At 38.8% G+C, this 13,081-nt stretch overlaps 1 protein-coding gene across 4 annotated transcripts in view; it reads left to right on the forward strand.

Annotated features, from left to right (window-relative positions):
* The window catches only part of HELZ (helicase with zinc finger), an 87,176-nt gene that overhangs the window by 65,793 nt on the left and 8,302 nt on the right, over positions 1-13,081 (forward strand). For all 4 annotated transcript variants that reach the window (XM_065693511.1, XM_065693512.1, XM_065693513.1 and 1 more), the window contains 8 exons: positions 768-972; positions 5,166-5,217; positions 6,008-6,201; positions 8,252-8,462; positions 8,947-9,023; positions 9,169-9,736; positions 10,102-10,342; positions 11,475-11,988. In XM_065693511.1, coding sequence (XP_065549583.1) covers positions 768-972; positions 5,166-5,217; positions 6,008-6,201; positions 8,252-8,462; positions 8,947-9,023; positions 9,169-9,736; positions 10,102-10,342; positions 11,475-11,988 — 2,062 coding nt within the window. The remainder of the gene's footprint in view (positions 1-767; positions 973-5,165; positions 5,218-6,007; positions 6,202-8,251; positions 8,463-8,946; positions 9,024-9,168; positions 9,737-10,101; positions 10,343-11,474; positions 11,989-13,081) is intronic.

Raw genomic sequence — 13,081 nt, forward strand, 5'->3', positions numbered from 1 at the left:
AAATATAAAGACTTTTATAAGCAATAGAATGTCATGAGAAAGCAGAAGGAGGCAAGTAGGAATGTTCTTTTATTACCCGGTTTAAAAAACACTTCACCCTCCAAAAAGTTGGATACAGACATGGAGATAACCATGTGTCATTTGGTGGTTGAATTTCTGGCTTGAAATGTCTTCTATATGTAAAATTTGAGGTTTTTATTTGTTTTCCACCAGAGGATTTCAAAGACCCTCTGAGTACTCCTGATATATTAATCTTTCCATGACTCTGAAGTGCTTTACAACGGTAGTTTTCAGAGTATATTTCAACTTTGGTATTTATGACATTGGAATTGAATGACCTGCCTAAATTCATAGAATCTTTTTGGCATTTCTGGGAATGAGAATCTATATAATCCCTGTGACTGTTTGAGCCTTAATAGATTCCATAAATCTCACGCTTTCCAGAATTTTAAGCATCGTGTTTTCTGCCTTTGGTTTTCTAGGAGAAAATTCTAAGTTAGACCTGTCCGTGCTATTAATCGTATATGTGATACACACCCAGTGCTGCGATCTGATATGCATGTCCAGATCCAAATGTCCGTTTTAAATGACTGGGGAGCTTTGCATAATGCTGTGGGGTTCAGATGCATGGATCAGGTTGCTTGGTGTGTAAAATGAGCATACATGAGAAATAAAAATGCCACACAGTTACATTAAATCTGTTTCAATTTTAACAACAGCCATCATGTCTTACTCCTTTTTATTGTTTCTAAAAATTGTTTCCATAGGAAATTTTGGGAAAGATTTATTGCCCTATGTCATGAGAATGAAAGTCTCCACGGTATCACATTTGAACAGATCAAAGCTCAGCTGGAAGCTCTGGAGTTAAAGAAAACTTATGTGTTGAACCCACTGGCTCCTGAGTTTATCCCGCGAGCTCTTCGGCATCAGCATTCAGCCAGTACCACCAAACAGCAGCAGTCACCACCAAAGGTAAGGTTTTATTGATGATGAATTTTGTCTGAAAGTGGAAGTGAATGTGGAAATGCCTTTTGAGAAATGATAGAAAAGGTTTATGGAACAAGCTGTTTGTTTTAAATTGGCATCAATACAATCACATATGAATGCCTATCCCAGGGGGATCCATAGCATTTTCAAGTGAAAGCTCTAGGCTTGCATTTATAACACAGTATTTAGCAATATAGCTTGGGGTTGTCCAAGCCTGGTTTCTATACTAAAACGTATCCCTTGGGTCACTCTGGCATGTTTATCGACTGTTGTAATGACCCTGACAAACTTCAACCATGGATCTTGGCCTCAGTGTTTAGAGAAGTCAAATGAAACCCTCTGAACAAGAAATAATCTCTTTCTCACACAGCTTGTGCTCTGCCTGTACCCTGACAAGCAATAGGCTGATACAGACTGTGACAAGGTGTATAAGGAAACAACAAATTAACAGCCAAAAGTGATTTGGTTTAATCTAGAAAAATCACATTTAAAATTTAGGGACTTATGTAAGATAATTATTAGATTTAATTAAATGTATGTTTTAAAAGAGTGGATTGCCTAGATTAACTCCCGATAATGTCTTTCAGAAGACTAGATTTCATTAGCATCAAGAAGGCAGAGAGATTAAATTACCTGGTTTTGTAAAAGCAGGTAAAGAAGCGATGAAAATACATAGCTTCTTTAAGATGAATAAGAACACTACATGTTGGAGCTTTTTGGGGGTTGATATACTGCTAATTAATTCTACTCTAATGGTTCTTTGTAATTTAGTTCAAAATCATTTGAGTTACAATTCAATTAATTTTGGTTTAGAAATGCAACTACAATGCAGGGTGTCAGCCTTGTGATGTATTCTGTTGTACAAGAAGGAAGGAACCTATATATTTTCCATAGCTTTGCATTTTTGTTGTAGGCTGTATCATTTAAGTGACATTTTTACAACAGCATTTTGAGCTTAAACAGTACAAAAATGAAAGCTTTCCCTTTGGCAGTCTTTCCCAAAAGAGAGTTTGTAAGTGAGAACATTTGGTTTTCTTCATCAAGATGCATTTCTTTCTGAAACAAACACCAGATTTCTAAAGCATCCAGTCATGTGTCAAAACAGTAGGCTTACAGAAAATGGTAAATTAAAGAATTGTCTTGAAAAAGCCAGTGCTGCACTCCCATTTTTCATGAGTGCTTCAGCTTTGAGTGCATTTTCTTTAATAATAAAGCATCAGTATTTATATTTTTTGATTCCTAAATGAAAGAAAAGTATTTGAAAATACAGGTATAGTACATTAAAAATAAAGGGGGAAGTGAGAGGCTTGTGAATAGACTGTTCTGTTTATTTTTCTTCTGGTTTGTTAATAAAATAAGAACTTGAGCAGAAGAAGTCAAAAGAGACACTTTCAAACTGCCAGCCCTATATTTGCAGTCTAAAATCTTAAGTGCTTTAACCATCTATATAGTAATTATAATAAAATCCCTTCCCTCTGAATACAATTTTCAGCTAGCATGTGCGGTAACAGAAGTAAAGCAAGCAGGTAATGCTCAATATTTCATACACAGAAAATGGCTGTGATAAGCAATACATTTCCCTTTGCTCAAGTTCTAAAAGCAGATGGTTAGCTTTGCTTATTTTAGACCTCCTAAGTACAATATTTAACATTAAAAGCTGAAAAATTAAAACCTGGTGCTGATGTATTTTCTAGTGAAAAAATAACAACAGCCCCCACCCAGTACAGTGCTTTGTGGTGTACAGACATCCGTGCAGTGAAAGGGATTTTGTCAAAACAGCACCTTCTTACTCATCAGAAATACTCTTGGATTTATGTAGAATCATAGAATCACAGCCTGGTTTGGGTTGGACCAGTTGAACTGGTCCAACTGGTTGCACTGGCTGACCTTAAAGCTCATCCAGTTCCAACCGCTGCCATGGGTAGGGACACCTTCCACTAGAGCAGCTTGCTCCAAGACCTGTCCAACCTGGCCTTGAGCACTGCCAGGGATGGGGCAGCCACAGCTTCTCTGGGTAACTTGTGCCAGCGCCCCAGCACCTTCACAGGGAAGAGCTTCCTAATTTCTAATCTAAATCTCCCCTCTTTAATGTAAAGACATGAAAAACCTCTTTGCTATTCATTGTTTAAATAAGAAAGAAACTTTCAGTCCTGTCTCTTAGGACACGGGTGATGTGGAGCTGGATAGATGTGGGCTGCTGTGCTTCATGGCAGCCCTGTCTGTCAGGGCATCTGCCTTTACCTGTGTTAGTGTGTCTTGGCTGGGGATGGAGGAAGCGTGGAAGGAGAAGCAGTTGGATAGGCACAGCCTTTATTAAAGGTGATGTTGTGGAAACAAAGTTTTCTGAACTCAAAGCTTCCCGCAGGGCAGTTAGTGTGCACTGAATTAGGCTCTGAATTTTACAGCACTATCTCTGCTCCAGCTTTCTGGTCTCAATTCAGGCACTTAATCAGGATGAAGCATCATCCTAAACATTTTATATGCTCAGTGAGGACCACAGGTCTGTTTAAGTCTCTGGAGAATAGTCTTTGTCTCCTGTTGACTAGAGAGGGGTCCTAGGAGTGACAAGGCTGTTGACTGCCTGAAGTCACCTAAATCTTAGTCTGAGTGTGCCTTATGTGCCTCCATGTAATGTGGATTTTTATACTCTGAAGGTGGAACAAGTTTTTAGGGGAACCTCAGTGTATCTGAGTTTGGAGAGCACTCCAGTGCTCTCAATTGCCATCAGTTACAGTGTAGGTTTAGGTATTTTGTAGATGGGTGGGAAAATGAACCTTGGTGTGGGAATCTTTGGGAAATTATAATGGTTAAGTTAATAATAGACTGCTGTAGAGTCATTAAGTCATGAAAACTATGTAAGTAAAAGACAAAAGAAAGCCAGCACCTTCCCCAATTTACAGATGACCCCAGTTGACTTCTATTTAGCAATCTGATACTGTTACATCTGAAGCTCCTGTTCAACAGGACAGCTTTTCTTAAGAATTCATGTAATTATTTGCTCTTTCAGTTTTAAAAACATGGCATCCATGAAATACAAGTGTGGTAGGTAGAACAGAGATTTGTTAGACATACAGCTTGATGCTCACTGACAGCAGAACAGATCAAGAAATGCCTTATACTAACCAAAAGTGATTAAGACTTGTAGCTCCCCTACATTTTTAGAATCTTGCTCTCTTTAGTGAATAAACAGTTTTCTTTTGTTTAAGTACTGCAATGAAAAGCAATTATTATTTTAGTTTTTAATAATTCATTTTTAAAAGGAGAGGAGAATTCAGAGACCAGATCTTTCATCTGGTTTATGCATGAGTCAACATTGTCAAACAGCCTGTCTTTGTACCCTGACTAATTTGCTCAGACTGCTGGAACACTGCCTAGACTTATCTCCTGAGCAAGAAAAGTTTTGCAGCATCAAAGGGTTTTTAGATTTATTTTACATTTATGAATGTACTTAGGTCCAGATTAAGTAAGTTCTTCCTATCCTGCAAAAGACTTAAGCGCATACCGCATTTGAATATGTGCTCACAGTTTATGAATGTTAACTAATTAGTTGATGCTGTAAACTCAATGGGTATATAGGAGGGATAACGCAATTTTCTAACTTCCATTTCTAAGGACTCTTCTATATGTCCTTTTGAGGGGGCAGTCACTGTGGGCCTGAAGTTCAGAAGCAGATACATGAAGGGCAGGGAGGCAATGTCTGTTGAGGCTGGGTGAGCAGTTGAGTAAAACTGGTGGCATCTACTTTGTCTCCAAGGTTCTTGAACAGAAACCTGGAGAAGAAAATGGAGCATGCTTCCAGTAAGAGCTGCTATGAAAGAGGAATACTGAGGGTTATATTAGTGCTGGGTGCTGCTCCTAAAATAAGTAAATAAAATGGTGAGATAGGAAGCTCTAAAGCAGCTTGCTGTAAGTCTCTGTGCATCTGAAAACAGCCCTTGGAAAAGGACTGGTAACGACTGACCCACTGGTTAATTGAGTTAGTGGGATTTAAAGTCCAACACTGTGAATTCGTAGTCCGGTGATGGAACTGCTGGAGAGTCGAATGTATAAGACTAAAATGTTGGGCTAGTATCTCCAGCTCTCTTTTGTACTTAATTATTATGTTCACTTGAAATAAAAAGCTTTGGTTTATGTAAGAATGCAAAGCATTACTATTATTGGTTTTTTTTCCCTTAAAGGGCAAGGTCCATCATCACAACCAGAATGACCATTTCCCACCTGATGGAATTGGTAAGAGTCTGCTGTTACTGAAGGAGTTCCTCTGAGCTCCTACTGATTTGGCGTCAGTGAAGTTGATAGTTATGTGACATAAATTGTGTATCTAGTCTTTTCTCTCTTTGAAAGCCTTTTACTACTTGAGTGCATGTGGGAAACAGGTTATGGACTGCTAACTAGACATTAGGTATTTCAGAGGCTGTCCCTTTATAGGTGTGGTGCACGCTGACTTCAGAGCCTTAACACAGCATGGTTGTTGGCCTCTTAAGAATAGCTGTGTTTGAAATTCATCATGTAAAATACCGTACCAGTGTATTTGCACTAGAGGAGTTATGACATTATATTGCATGCATTGTTTTATGGAGTACTTTGAACTTAAAATTGTGCTGTCATATATCCAGATATTACTGATCATACGTCTGCAGTGTAGCATGCAACAGCTTAATAATCTTGTTATTAATTGGAAAAGTATTAATTTAAAGGAGGATGGTTCTAGTTCTTGATGCGGTGTTTAACAGCTACTCTGACTGTCAGTGTATTTAATGGGATATTCTTTCAGTGATGCAGTTACCAGTTACCTGTTTCTCTGTATTTCAGCTCGTATTTTCTGCCTCTTCAAGTTTTTGAAATGGGATACAGGAATTGATTAATGCTTTCTCTTGGTGTACCAGACCTGTGCTGCTAGAGAGTTGCACATATGGTTTATAAAGATAGATGCTATTAGGATGAGAGAAGAAAGAAATAGTCTTTTTCGTGTTCTGTTTTTGCGTGTATATATATTTGTATTTTCTTTCTTTCTTTTCAGTTCAGCCCAATCCTTCTGTTCTAATCGGAAATCCTATCCGAGCATATACTCCTCCCCCTCCTCCTCTGGGACCTCACCCCAATCTGGGGAAATCTCCAAGTCCTGTTCAAAGGATAGATCCACACACTGGGACAAGTATTTTATATGTACCTGCTGTCTATGGAGGAAATATGGTCATGTCTGTGCCTTTGCCTGTAAGAATTCAGTTCCTGTTTTTTTTTTTTCCCCTCATTTATTGTATGTATGAAAATGAATGGCAAAATCACTTGATGAATATTTTGCAGGTTTCTTCAGCCCACAAATATGTGGGCTTAGCTTGGCTTTAGGAGTGACTATGCAGAGGATGATCAGATAATGAGGACTTGAAAACATTTCTTCCACAAACAACTCCAGGCAGCCTAAAAGCAATTCCTTGTCCATATAATTTGGGGTGTTTTCTCAGCTCTAGGTTTAGGCACACCAGTGGAATCTGTCTCATCTGACTTGAGATACCGGCATCTAAGCAATCATTAATTGCTTAGTTCAGTTCTTAATCACTGGAGAGATACTGGTAATTCAGATGGAACTTGTTTCTCTTTATTGGCTTCATACAGTTTAAATTACCAGCTTTGGATGGCTGCAGTGCAAGGTGTCTGAAGTGATAAGAAAAATAAGCATAGTGGGATGTTTTCCACTTCCAGAACCTCATAGTGAAGATCCCTAATCAGGTCTTTTAGGCTGCCTTTACATATGGAATTTTGCATTACAAATAAAACTATCCCACTAAAATTTCTGCAAGTTAAACAAGCAGCCTCTGCTTTATTTCTAACCTTCACATATATTCCAGGAGGAAAATGGGGAGGAAAGAACAAAGGCTGCAGAAGGAATATTGTGGATTATTATGTATGTGTCATACACAACTCCTGAAGCCTGTGGGAAGGACATGGAACCCACACATGCAGACAGTACTAAATGTTGGCATATGGTTAATTTGTTTTATTAATAATTATGAGTCCTCTATTATAGTTCAGGTTATGGACGCTGTATAGGAGACTTGCTGTAGGTTCTCTAGTTTCAGTTGCATGTCTCAGGTCGTTGACAGCTATATATTTTCTTTGCTAGGTCAAGGGATTTCCCTTTTTCCTAGCTTATTAGAAGTCTGCATTTGATGGATAAATCTAAATGCAATGAGAAGGCTAGCAGCTGTACCTTTGTCATGCTTGCTCACATTTTATTAATATCAAACCAAGGTAATTTAGAAAGCTCTGTCTTATTATTCCAAGGTTAATATATTTTTTTAATGTATTTCTAATCAAAAGAAATATATTAAAAAGTATTTTGAGCTCACCTTCCCTGAGGATGGATTTTTAAATAATGAAGTGGCAAGACCGAGGTACTAATGAGATAGTTACTGTTGAAAAGAAGCTTCTTGGAGATGATTTGAGATTGTACAGATGCAGCAGTAGCCTAAAGCTAAAGTTCAAAGTGCACGTTTCAAGGGCAAATACTAATTTTCAAGGAAGAATTGCATGGAAGTTGTTACACTTAAAACAAGTAGGGACTGAAGTAAAAATGTGTTTGTTCATGTGAGATAAAATGATCTCTTTGCTTTGTTTAAGGCAGTTTCCATATCCAAGGTAAAAACCCGAGGAGGTTGTCTGCTGTCATGAGTAAAGGATGCTTTTTCAGCCTGAGTGTTGATGATTGCTTTCCTTGCACTCTCCTCTTATTCATGTGTTTTCCTCCCTTTAATAAATTCCCTACTGGGTGAGATAGAACTAATTTGATCCAGTGCTGTCTTCTTTTGCATTCCTTTTAGGAATAACTTTTAAGTTGTAAAAAATCTTGACTATTTTACATGCTTTCAGGAGGTGAATTTTACTTCAAATATTTAGGAAGGTGATCTACAATACATGTGTCGCATAGCATAGACACTTTGGAGTGGCCGTGTCATTCTTAACATTCTCTTGATCCTACCAGTAGTCCTGTTAACTTCACTAAGTGTCTGTGGGTGCAGAAACAAGAATGAGTGTTGATACACAATGTTTTGCCCAAGGTAGTCTTTGAAAATCTTTGCTTTTTGCCCTTTGCTGCTAGTCCTGCCCTAAGTGCTCTCCCTTTCCACACCATCTGTACTTGTGTGATTACGTTAGTGTGTCAGGTCATCTGATATATGGAAAACTGACATAGTATCAGTGTGCTTGTTACTTTATTTCGTGTAGCATCCCTTAACAGGATTTTTTTCTTGTTCTTTTGATGATGTAGGTACCATGGACGGGGTATCAGGGTAGGTTTGCAGTTGACCCTCGAATCATTACTCATCAAGCAGCTATGGCATATAATATGAACCTGTTACAGGCACATGGGCGTGGGTCTCCTATACCTTATGGCCTGGGACATCATTCACCAGTTAACATAGGACAGCAGCAACAGCTTCAGCATCAAGACAAGGAGCAACATGAACAAAATCGAAACGGTTAGTTGTTGAAATAGCATTGCAAATTGGTTTTGGTTTGGGGGAGTCTGTGCTTTAAATGGGGTATTATGGAAAGGGCTTTTTTTAATTTCTTTCAAGTGACATTGAGGGATCTACAGGGTTAGGAAACTAACCTGTGATTTGCCATTACAAATAGAATAACTAAGATACTGTTTGATTCAGAAGAGGAAGTAATCAAATTTGGGGGGTGGTGTTGAGGGTATAATTGGTCTGTGTCTGTTCTGCAATCCAGTAGTAAGGTCTGCTGATGTTTACAATTAAGCTGGAAGAACTACTTAGTGATGATTAATGAACAAAGCACAGAGATTAAAGTGAAAGTGCTATTTGTGTAAATTGTATTAAATGTTTATGATGCTGTAAATGCTGTACAAATAAGTCTAAATTTTCCTGTGTCTGGGAAAAAAAGGCAACACAAAATAATCAAATTTCCATTGAAACTAATTAATTTCTTGAATGTGCTTAGGTAAAAGTGAAAACACTGCTGGACCTGAAATCACTAAAATTCGAACACCTGAGAAGAAACCTGTAGAATCTAAGCAGGTGGGATTGTCATATTTGGGATTGTGGGGTTGGTTTGCTTGGTTTGTAATAGTCTCTACTTTTAATGAATTTCTTCATTACTGACATGTTTTTGTTTGATTTTTGTTAATGTGAATTTTCAAGGGTTTTCATTCTGTTTTTCTAGGTTGACTTAGAAGCAAATTCTCAGAATAGAAGCCCCGAGTCCCGTTCCAGTGTTGGTTATCCTAATGCTAAATTTCATCGCAAAGAGAACCTTAACCCCAGGCAGCTGAACCTCCATCTCACCCCACCCCACTCACAGTATGCAGTTCCCAATCGCCACTTCCAGCACCTGGCACAGATCCCAAGGCAGCCATATCCTCTGCAGCAACAGCAAAACCTTTTAAGTCAACAACAAAATCATTTGCCTGAACAACAAAACCAAATGCCACCCCAGCAAAGCCAGGTAGTTCAGCAGCATAATCATTTGAATCAGCAGCCTCCACAACCTTCGCAGCTTTCCCCTGCTTACCAGGCAGGCCCCAGCCAATCTTTTTTTAATAATCCCATTCCCCACCGACCGCATTCTCCTGCTGTAGATGCTGTGATTTCAGAACAACACCCCCCACCTATGTTACAAGAAGTCAGTAATCCTTTGAGGCCTATTGCCCAGCACAACCCTGTTCTGCCAACCCACTTAAACAACTTCATTGAAGAGAATCCATCAGGAATGCCCTTAGGGGACACTTTAGGTAGGTGACTTTATTTAAATTCAGAGTGTGCAATTATAACTACATTGAAGTGAAAATGAAGGAGGTATTTACCTTTTCAGGCATATTGCTTTGAATTGGGTCATTGTTGGGTTAGTTTCCATAAGTAATGTCATTGAGCATAATTTGCTGCTTGAGGCATGTTTGAATATTCAGCACTTTATTAGAAGATCCATGTTTATATGATTTTCCATATGATTTAAATAACCAGGTTATACACTGCAATGCAGTTAGTATATAATAGGCCCTGGAATATACTGTATAAAAAGTATTTTTTTTTTTTGTACGTAAAGATCTTTAAAAAGGGGCAGTAGATAAAATTTTTGTTTTTAAAACTATTTTTATAGATCGTATGCATGGAAATGTAGCTTTGGAAACAATAAGGCAGCAACAACAAGCCAGGTTACAGCAATGGAATGAACATAATGCCTATCTCAGTCAAGGCACTATTCCATATCAACACCATCACCATCCTCATCTACCACATCTTCCTCAGCAGCCAGTTGGATTGCATCAACAGCAGCAAGTTAGGGCAAACTGGAAACTTGCCAGTAATACAGAAGATGAAACAGAGGCAACATATTCAAGGTATTTGTTTACTGAGTCATCGGAGCTTGTATAAAATTGAGCAGTGGGCACTGCTGTAACACTGTGATAAGCACAAGACACGTAAAAGTATTGCTTTTTGCTGCTGGTATTATGAAGGTGAAAGTAGCTGACAGGCTGACTTACAACTATGCTTTTATTGTGTGTTATGTGGTGTTCTGTTAGCATATTGGGTAGTAAAGCTGTAGTGGAAAAAATACTTCTGTGGAGCTTTTCAGTGCTGTATTTATGGCATAAGGAATGGATAGAGAGTAACAACCTTGTGTTTATAAGAGAGGTGTCTGAGTGTAGTTAAGGCCTATTAAAGTTGCCAGTTCTTCAAATTGAATTAGCAGCCTCAGATTTATATGCTTGAAAAGAAACAATCCAACCCTTCCACAGACACTGCTCCCCAGTAAAACCTATCTTTTCTTCCTTTTCAAAAAGCCTTTGCTTTTAAAAGCAGATGCAAAAATAATGCTTATCTTTGAGGTGAAGCATTAGGGGGCAAGAAAGGAAGCTGTTGAACATAAACAGAAAAATGGTTCCAGTGTCATCAGCTTTAATCATGTGTATTGTAAAGGCTGGATTTTTAAATTGCCTCTGTTTACTGTCATCTCCCACAATGCTTTATTTTCCATCTGATTTGTTATAGTAAAGCATCTAAATGCTCTCTTACCTGACTCTGTGAAGTGCTGAATTGAATGTTCTTGACCTTTTGAAGAAATTTGGAAGTCTGTTGTCCAAGTGAGGGGAATCCCTGATTGTTCTGGGTTTTGCCTTTTAAAGGGTTAAAATTTTCTGTAACTATGTGAAGTCTTTTACTTTGTATAGTAAAGCAGGAAATCCTTAGTTGCCTCTTAAGAGATAACAAAAAATGATTCTTCTGACTGAAAAGGAAATCTCAAGAATTATTAAAACTTTGAGATGAGGTAGGTATTTCATCCAATTAATCCTCCTGTGCCTAATTTCTGATTGCTCAGCCAAAGCCTTTGAAGTTAGGGTCAGTAAGTGCAAAAAATGAGTATATTTAAATTCAGTGTTTTGTGCTTTTGAGTTTTCTCTACCTTGGAAAGAGTGGGATTTCAGCAAAACATCTGTTCTTTTTCTTGATACGTTTGTTCTGTCAATACAGATTCCAGGATTTGCTCAGAGAACTGTCACACCGTGATCAAAGCGAAAGTCGGGACTTAGCTGAAATGCCACCCCCTCAGTCAAGACTGTTGCAATACAGACAAGTTCAGCCCAGAAGCCCACCAGCACTCCCTTCTCCTTCCTGCAACTCTAACCACAGCGGTCACTTCCCTAACTTCACTGAAAACAACAGAGACATTGAAATACCCAGTAACCCAGCATTTCAGCAGCATTTACCCCAAATATACAATCCCCCTTTCTCAATGCCATCTGAACATATAACCCCGTCTCCCTTGAAATACCTGCAACCTGATGGATCGTGGACTTATGCTAACCTACAGCAGAATCACCTTATGGGGCAGGGCTTTCATTATGGTATACCTCCATTGCCCCATAGGTCGCAACAAAACCCTTTTATACAGATACAGAATCATCAGCATGCAGTCGGTCAGGAGCCATTTCATCCACTCGCATCTCGAGCAGTATCTGCTTCTTCGCTCCACAGCTTAGAAGAGGTAGGCATTTTTGTCCGTAGCTGAAGTTGCTGTGTCATTTTAATATCAAATTATATGTTCAAGTGGTCATGAATGAAAAATATCTCGCGTATTAAAAGCTCACACTGGGAATTTCTGAGGTAAAATTTTTCTCTGCGTCTTCTCTGTTCACCTTGTGCATATTCGCGGTTCTCATCACTGCAGGTAAAATGTTTTCGCTACTAAACGGGAGGTCTTGACCTTTTGAATGTTACTCAGAGTTTTCTTGGAATCACTGCTGTATTAGCTGCATGTCATTTATCTGGAGTGCAAATTAACCACATCCCACCTGGCTGAAAACTCATGAAATGGCTCTCTGGAAAGTCAGCTTTATAAGCCAGCCAGTTGCTCAGTATTAAACTGTGTTTGAGTTACTTTTCATAAGAGCTTGAGGCCGAAACAATACAGTTGTTTCAGCATGGCACAAAACCCTATTTAATAAATCCCACCTAGCCTGAGCTAATTCTGTGCAAAGCCATCCTGTATATTTGGGGGCTCAGAGTGTTGGAAATCAATGCAGAGAGATGCAGATGTGCTTCATGAATCCAGGTCTAGCACAAATACTGCCACATCACAGCTGGCTCTGCCTGTCTTGATCTTTTTTGTTCTGGACTTTTAAGGATGTGTGTTACAAGATGCAGACTATGCAAGCACATAAAACTAGGACAGGTCATGTTCTGAACAGTTTTTAATCCCTGTTGGAATCTGGAGTGCCAAGGAGTGTATGACATGTAGACATGGAGTATGCTGGAAGCCAGGTTGTATTCCAGGAATGTCAGAATTGATATTCTCAGATAATCTTGCACTGACTGCTTGTAATCCAATATTGGTACCTCAAGTTAAGTGGCTTGTTCTGTGATACATTTCTGTCAAGGTTCTTACAGGAGCTGTGGGGGTATGCCTGCTTATCACTGTCCCACATATTTGTCTTTTGAGTTGTGAAAATAGAAAATACTTCATTTATGTGCCTGAGCAAAATAACTTAAACTTAATTCCAGTGCATTTTACAGATTTCTGTCGTAGGTCCAGAGAAGTCACTAGAGTCCTCAGGCCCAGCCAGAGCTGTAGTAAGGTT

The sequence above is a fragment of the Lathamus discolor genome, chromosome 13 (assembly GCF_037157495.1).
Source record: "Lathamus discolor isolate bLatDis1 chromosome 13, bLatDis1.hap1, whole genome shotgun sequence".
Classification (NCBI taxonomy): domain Eukaryota; kingdom Metazoa; phylum Chordata; class Aves; order Psittaciformes; family Psittacidae; genus Lathamus; species Lathamus discolor.